Source organism: Leishmania braziliensis, chromosome 33 (assembly GCF_000002845.2).
Source record: "Leishmania braziliensis MHOM/BR/75/M2904 complete genome, chromosome 33".
Classification (NCBI taxonomy): Eukaryota; Euglenozoa; class Kinetoplastea; order Trypanosomatida; family Trypanosomatidae; genus Leishmania; species Leishmania braziliensis.
In genome coordinates this window covers 1,216,115-1,224,136 of record NC_009325.2, presented here as the reverse complement: position 1 = coordinate 1,224,136, position 8,022 = coordinate 1,216,115, and the positions used below count along the sequence as shown (strand labels likewise).

Here is an 8,022-nt window from a genome sequence, read left to right as displayed (position 1 = left end):
GATATATGAGAGAAGTATTCAGAAGAGAGCTAGAAGTTTCAACGTACATTACAAGTATATACAATTAATAGACTAGATAATAGACACAAGTAAATATGAAAGACGGTGTAAAATGATATGTGGTACACAAGTAGCAAAGTTATAACGGAACATCGGATGAGGTAGTATGGTATTCAATAAAAATATGTGAAGCACAGACAGGTATGATGAAAAATGTTGTATAATGTCCAAAGAAGAACACGAGATTAAAATAAATAATATGAGAATGTAATAAAAAATGGCGTTAATCCAAAGGGATAAAAGATAATCAACCGAAGACTAATATAACAATAAAGGATGCATTCTGCAAAGAATTAATAAAGATATTATGATAATAAAGGTGATTAGGATATGAGATTCAAAATGAGAAGAGTTGGATATAAAGATCGTTGAGAAGAGTAGAAGAAAGTCTTATAACAAAGAGATCACCATCTAAGGTGTTAGAAAGTATATGAGGGAGCATAAGCAGGGGTAACATAACGCAGGAGGAGGGAAGATGGGTGTGGCTAATCATAGAGAAGCCATTTGGCCAAGACACCAACAGTTCCGCCGAGATGTCCCACGCGCAGGAGCAGATCTTTGACGAGTCGCAGCTGTACCGCATTGACCACTATCTAGGGAAGGAGATGGTACAGAACATCATCACGACACGCTTCGCCAACCGTATCTTCAGCTCTTTGTGGAACTCGAGCAATATCGCTTGCGTGCAGATCACGTTCAAGGAGACGATCGGCACCGAGGGCCGTGGCGGCTACTTCGATAGCATTGGCATTATTCGTGACGTCATGCAAAACCATCTCACCCAGATTCTTGCCCTGCTAGCCATGGAGAAGCCGAAGTCACTCGAAGCCGAGTGCATCCGCGACGAGAAGGTGTCATTGCTGAAGTGTGTTGAGCCCGTCACCAAGGAGAATTGCGTGCTGGGCCAGTACACTGCCTCCGCCGACGGTTCCATCCCAGGTTACCTGGAGGACGAGACCGTGCCGTTTAACTGACAGTCGGTGTGCTCCTTGCCAACATGTGTTCGTCTGGACTCAACCACCGATCCACACACACACGCGCACAGCGATATAATCTGCTTACCGCACTCGATGCGTCCACACCTCGACATTCAACTCCCCTCATCGCCACAGCCCCAATCAGGCGTGCTTCGACCTCGCACCATCGGGTAGCCGACGAGCCTGTCCGCTTCCCACACACAAACACGCCTAAGCAGGGAGATAATAACACATTCACACGAGGAGGCGGGATTCACGCTTACTCACGCCCTACCTCTCTGCTCCACGGTGAAGTGCCTTCAGGCGCTACTACTCTGCTACGTTCCACGTCTGCTCGCACTTCTTGCAGCGCAAAATGTCAGGCAGGTTGTCATGCGCCTGCACCGAGTAGCTACTCTGGTACGCGTCGTTAGCACCACAGTGCGGGCAACTGTAGAGTGCAGTGGTGGTGCGCCCGGCTGGGGAGCCAAAGATGGGGCTGCCTGCCGAGTCGTCGTCGTTTGGCGAGGTTGGCGAGCCGATGTCACTGCGGTCCTGGGACGTTGGCGAGTTCGAGACGAGCTGGAGGTTCGGTGGGCAGTGCTGTCGCCTACGGACGAGCGATGGAAGGTCTCCTGCGTTCTTGATGATGTCCTCCACATAAATCTTACCTTCCAACAAGAGGCGGCGCAGTGCCTTGCCGGTGTCGCCGGCGTCACCAAAGGCGGAGAGCACAAGCATCTGCGCATCCACGTCGCAGCTGCGCTCCAGGGCGTCCTCGATAGTGCCGCACAGCGCCATTACATCAACGCTAGCCAGCGAGTCGTTGATCTCTTCATTGGTGAAGCAGCCGAAGAGGTTCACGCCGATGCGGCCGAGCTCGTTCTCGCCAGCCACACCATCGGAGCAAGTCTCGATGGAGCACCGGTCAACCTCGTTCTCCGCAGAGAGCTGCTGCTGCATGCTCTGCGGCAAGGAGTGGAACCAGTAGTTCAGTATTGCCTGTGCCAGCTGCACCACGGGTGCAGTGAAGGAGCGGAGAAGATTGCCGACGGCAACACCGACGCCCGTCTCCTGCAGCTGTGTCACTGTCACGTTGATGTTCTTCAGCTTCCGTAGGACGCCTAGAATATCTGTCTCGACGTCGGTGGCTGTTGCAGCACCACTCAAACACTGTGACATAAAGCCGCGCAGCTCCTGGGTGCAGGTCTGTAACTCCGTGGACGACGCCGAACGGCGTGCACTGTGCACTTTGCGATAGTAGTAGGCAGGATCATCACGTGGGCTGTAGTCAGGTAAAGTGCCTGGCCCAAGGTCGTACTCCTCTAGCTTGCTCTGCCGCTCGTATTTAGCTTTTTTTATTGCTGATCGACTCGACGCGGCCCCAGTGAATCTCTGGAACACGTCCTCGTCGTTCCCACTGTCGTCCTCACCGGTGTTACTGCGAGCTTCTGCCTCCTCGTCAGAGCCCATGTCGCTGCCGCGGCGACGACGATGCCCTTTGGAAGACTTCTCTTTTCGCGCCTTATGCGCGCCATCTCGGTCAACATGCTCACCGCCGTCGCCGCCCCGATTTCGCTTCTTCTTGTGCTTCTTATCCTTCTTGTACCTCTTCTCTGCCATCCCGTTCTGCGGCTCTGCCACAGCGGCCTCCGTCTCGACGTCGAGCGCTTCCCAGCTCACGTCGCCCTCGCCGGCGGCTGCGTGATTGTCGTGCGTCCCCGTAGCACCAGAGGTAGACGGCGTGGTGGGCGGGCCCTCTTCTTCAGGAACAGCATCGGCGCTAGAAACGGCGGCAATCATTTCCTCGATAGCGGCGGCACAGCTCTCGTCACTGCGGCCGGCTTCGATGAGTTCCGCGTCTTCTATTGCGCCGTGGTAGGGGCGCAGCTGCTCCGCATTCGCCGAGCTTGCAAACACCAACGTAGCCGAAGTACTCGGGCCGCAGAGAAGCATGACATTGCTGTCCTCAGGAAGGTCTTGACCCGTCTGCGCAGGGTCTACAACCATCGCTGGCCACCAGGGGTAGCCGTGCTGCTTCACCCATACCCATGAGTTCACGGGGTAGTCGGCGGAGGTGCTAGCGCTCATCGCGCACACGTGACAGCCGTCTCTAAGAGGACGAGGAAGAAAAAGTAGACGCTGGCCTGATGTCTTCCCACTTCTTCTCGATTGCTCTCACGCTGGAGACTGCCAGCACACATGCGCTACCACGAACACGCGCGCGCAACATGAAAGTGTCTCATACAGGAGGGCCCTTTTCGCTTACGTCTCTCTGCTGCGCCAGTGAACCTTTTTCTCCTGGCCGCTGCTGATGCTGGGGTATCGCTATGCGTGCGTTCACTGAAGGCGACGTGGGAGTAGAAGAAGGAAGTAGGGAAGAGAACGGGTCCCAGCAGAAGGCAATCGAAGAGGACCTAAAGAGGGGTAGGTGGGTGAATGCGCCATCAAGTGGTAGCTTCCGACCATCAAGTACACACCCCCACACACACATCGATATGACTCAACACAGTCGAGCGGGGGCGATTCATACGGCCGTCCTTTAGAGAGAAGGCCATGCGTGTGTGTGTGTGTGTGTAACGGATGTGCCGACTCCCCTTACAGTGGCTGTAGAGCTTCAAATCAACTGGAATGACGAAAAGAAAAGAGAACAACACGCAACGGGGTTATCATCAAGGTCACACACACCAACACACACCCGTACACACACACACACACTAACAATGACGATCTTCCTCTCGTCACGATACTCAACATTAAGAAAAAATCACCGATCCTCACACAAAGCCGCTGACTCTCGCTCCCCACTCTTGACACGGCCGCCGCATACCCCGTACGCGGATCCTCCCATCAACGTCAACAAGTATGTAACGTGGAGCATCGTCAGAGAATGACAAGTTTTCCTGCTCAGCCTACTATCTCCACTCGCTGGCAACCAATACGAGAGGGAGAGAAGCAGATGTAGTCGACATTATGATACTCACCTCCCCCGATTCCCTTTTTTTTCTTCTGACTCTCCTCCTTCATGGAGCCTCTGGGTCGTGTTTATTTGAGCGATAATGCTCTCCCCAATCGAAGGAGTCCAGGAGCAACAACTGCTCAAAAAATGATCATCATTGCATAGAGAGAGAGAGAGAGCGTACCCGTGATGCCAAACACTGCGTAAGAGAGGGAAGTGGACTTACACATTCCTGCAGAGAGATGCACAGACGCACGTCTGTGTGTGTTGCTCACCCATCTCCTCATCTTTCCTTTCCTCCACTGCACTTCAGTCCACCTCACTTTCCCCCCCCCCCTCTCTCTTTTCCTCAGAAGCAGGAGGACAAGCGCCTGCATGCCGCAGCGAAAGAGAGGGTGAGTGTGACCAAGACAGAAGGAGGAGGGAGGGGAAGAGACCATGGGAAACACAGAACGTTGAATGACCTTCACAGTTCTACGCTCCTCTGCGCACCTATTCCTGTATCCAGGTGTTCTTGCAATCTAGACAGGTAATGTACTTCGTTGTTGGCTCATCAGCACTGCGCGTTTGCTGCTCGTAGAAGGTGCAGTGGCGCTTGCCGCAGCGACCACACTTGAAGAGGGCGGTGATGTTGAGCCTGGCATTGTCAGCGGCCTCGATTGCCTTAATTTTTTCCTGGATGCGCTGCTCCTGCCGGGCCTTCTCGCTCTTGGTGGTGAACACCTCATTCGGCTGATCCAAGTACTTCTTCGGTGTCCACTCCCCAGAGAGCAGGTTATCGCGGATAAAAGAGAGCTCCTCCTCGCGCAGCCGAAGCAGTAGCAGCTGACGCTCATCGCGGTCAGTGATTTCGGCCGCTAATTTTCGCGCCACCTTCTCAATAACAGCGTCGTCATAGCGCATCGTGCTCAGAGGGCTATCAAGGAGCTGATAGACGTTGTCGTAAAACGTCTTGCCCTGTGGTGAGGCCACAACACCAGAGTCCACAGACACTGCTGCTCCCGCTCCAGCTGCTGTCGTTGTCACGGATGGAGATACACTGCTCGTAAAGGCGCTCTCGCCAGGAAGAGCGAAAGACACTCGTTGCTGCTTGCCGAGCGGGCTAGAGTGCTGTGTTGCCGACGCTGCCGCCGACGCACCGATGGGCGGAAAAGACAGCTGCCGTTGCTGCACGCTGCGGATTGCTGCGAGCGTCTCGGGGGGGAGATGACGTGCCCAGAATGAGACCATGGCGCGAGCAAGGGGCCACAGCGGCTTCAGCTCCAGCTGACTCAGCACTGACCCAACTGCGACGCCAATCTTGGTATCCTCCAGCTCCGTGAGGTACACATCCACGCTGTCTAGCCGGCAGAGCACCGCGCGCACCGTTGCCACGTCCTGCGCTGCCACAGCTGACGAAATCTTCCTCGACAGCTCGTGAAGCTCCTCGCTGCGCAGGTGATGGTATCCAGAAACAGGGCGCGAGGTAGCAGCGCCACCGTCGTAGGTTCCCATGCTACCGTCGCCCGTATCGCGGACGCGCTTCGCCGCAGCACGGTTGACGGCCACGGCACCCAGGTTCCCAGCGGCACCCGAGCCACCGGCTGCCACCCTTGTGCCAACCACCATGGCCGACGCTGACTTCAGCGGGTTCGCCTCAGCATCTGCAGAGGCATGGCGGATCGATGCCTCCAACTCGGGGTTGCCTGTCACCGCCTTTTCCGACGACGTTTCGAAGAAGCAGATGTTCGCGGCGTCGGCGTGGCTGTTTAGCTCGTACAACGTCGCCGGCTGCTCCACGCCAGCGTAGAACTGCACTGCCAGATCTAAACCGGGGGTGCGAGTGCCCATTTCCTCGTCGCTCAGCACGCGCGCCGGCCACCAGCCATCCCCTTCTATATACACCCATACTCGATCACCTGGCGCGTAGGTTTCCATTGTTGTCTGAAAAAGAAGATAAACGGATACAAGGGAGAAAGAACAGGGGAACAACGAAGTCGCACTGATGGTTCGACGGCTACAGTAGTTGTTGGTGATGCCGTCTTTCCGCTGATGCGTCGGTGTGTGAGGACCTGGCAGGCACGTCTCTGCGCTTGTGTGCGTGGGTATGTCTATGTTCGCGAAGCTGGATATCCTCTGTGCCTGCCGCAGGGCCAACACGCGAGCTCTCACGTTCTTTCGAGAAGGGGGCGGCGATGGGAAATTCTACGTCACGGGGCGGCAACGTTCTCGCAGCGATAGTGCGAGGCGAAGAAAAAAGGCAGGTGGCACCAGATGACGGTAACCGGTCCGGGTGCACACGATGCCGCAACAGGAAGCCTATTGTGTGGGCAGAAGTTTTTTGTGTGGTTGTGTGCGTATATGCGTGGTTCAGGGTAATGATGGGGTCGAGGAGTCGAAGAGAGGTGCGATAAAGCGGGATGAGCCTTCGCCGTGGGAGGAAAAGGGGGTGGGGGGTGGGGTGGGGCAAGAGAAAAAAAAAACGAGCGATCCCACAGGCCATTATGTGGAAGGTGTGCGTCACCGTATGCAGCGAAGGAGACGATACTCGTATTATCGCCCGCGCTGCATACGTATGAAGAAAAAGAAAAAAAACGCCTCCCATGCGAGAAATACCACTCGTTTTGTCTGCCTCCCCCTCCCTGACGCTTGTTTTTCCCCAACCCCCCCCTCCTGCACGGTAGCAAAGAAAACCACCCACATACACACATACACGTGTCCATGCACAATGCTGGAGAGGTCCTGGTGCTATCACAGTTGTGGCGTCATTCATGTGGCGGAACGTCTCTTTTGCTGTCCACTCCTCTCGCGCTCTCTCGCTTGGTTTGTTAATTGTTAGTGTGCTTGTTTGCATTGGTTAAACCGACTCCAAGGCACGAATGCACGTACATGCGCGAGTCCGCCTGGTCTTTGTTTTTCCCTTTCTGCTCAAATTCCACTACTACATCCCCTGGCCCACACACCCATACACGACACAGACGGAGAGTTTCCTAAGATGCTCCTTTCATATTCCCCTTCTGGTGCTGCCGACAGTGCTCCTCATGGCCACTGCTCTCTGTTGTCTTCGTTGCTCTTGCTCACCGCAGCGCTCTCGACGTCTGTAGAAGCAAGCGCGAAAGAGCAATGCCACCTCGTTTACCGCGCAAGTGTGTATGCTAGTGAGTTGGGGAGAGGGAGGGGCTTGTCAAGCGGCCGGATGAGGCGACATATCTGGCAAATGGTGCCTCCCCGCTTTAGTAGTTCGGATTGACCTTGTGGTCGAAGACAATCGCCAATGGGCTGTTCGGGGAGATTGGCGGGTACACAGAGCGGCGACCGACCATGACCGCCATCAGGAAGATGAAGAACGCCTGCGTGGCAAAGCGGGCATCCTGCAGGAAGCAGCCGATGTTGTAGTTTTTGTAATACTGACCGGAGGCGATGTAGCGGCACTCCTCAAAAAAGCGAACAACGCGGTAACTCATGAGCTGGTGCTGCTCGCGCAGAAAGCGCTGGCGGCTGATAGTAGCCGCATCGGCACCCGAAGCCTCCTGCTTCTTTACCCACTCCGCCATGGCGGGCTCCATGGACTGCATCTTCCTGACTGAGTGGTCCTCGATCTTGTGGGCGGTGTTCATGAACGGCTCGACGACCAAGCGTTGAAGCGTACTTGTCGTCCTCTTGGCTATGGCGGCCTGGGCGGAAGAGGACATGATCGGCAAGGTGATGTTTGAGGGAAGCTAGTAAGAAGGTTGTGTTACCTAGTTAAGCGAGTCGAGAGCCGTCACTTGTATTGGCAGAGTATGCAGTAAGCGTTGATGAGAAAGGTAAATTCAAGGAGATGAATAGGACCTCTCTTTCTTTAATCCACCGTGGGTGCACAGAAATGCATGGACGCACATACACACGAGCGTACAGAGCAAAGGACGAGGGTGAGAAGATGAGAAAGCCGTGAGAGAACGCGAGAAAAGAATAATGGAGGAGGGGGGCACACCTACAACAGTACTCGCTCGCATCGGTTCCAGTACGCTGCGTTGTTTGAGCTGGAGTGGGCAGAGGGTGGGGACTTTTCTCTCTTGCTCAGGGAGT

The 8,022-nt window shown here is 55.0% G+C and overlaps 3 protein-coding genes across 3 annotated transcripts; all 3 read right to left on the bottom strand.

The window, feature by feature from the left end:
* Positions 1–1,346: 1,346 nt before the first annotated feature.
* On the bottom strand, positions 1,347–3,107 carry LBRM_33_3100 (conserved hypothetical protein; the record flags this gene model as incomplete). The annotated part of the gene is made up of 1 exon (XM_001568027.1): positions 1,347–3,107. The coding sequence occupies one exon, from the start codon at positions 3,105–3,107 to the stop codon at positions 1,347–1,349; it is 1,761 nt and encodes a 586-aa protein (XP_001568077.1).
* Positions 3,108–4,467: 1,360 nt separating this feature from the next.
* LBRM_33_3090 (transcription elongation factor-like protein) lies at positions 4,468–5,892 on the bottom strand (the record flags this gene model as incomplete). Its single annotated transcript, XM_001568026.1, has 1 exon — positions 4,468–5,892. One exon carries the CDS (start codon positions 5,890–5,892, stop codon positions 4,468–4,470), a length of 1,425 nt encoding a protein of 474 aa, XP_001568076.1.
* Positions 5,893–7,187: 1,295 nt separating this feature from the next.
* Positions 7,188–7,646, bottom strand: LBRM_33_3080 (conserved hypothetical protein; the record flags this gene model as incomplete). Its single annotated transcript, XM_001568025.1, has 1 exon — positions 7,188–7,646. The coding sequence occupies one exon, from the start codon at positions 7,644–7,646 to the stop codon at positions 7,188–7,190; it is 459 nt and encodes a 152-aa protein (XP_001568075.1).
* Positions 7,647–8,022: the final 376 nt, after the last annotated feature.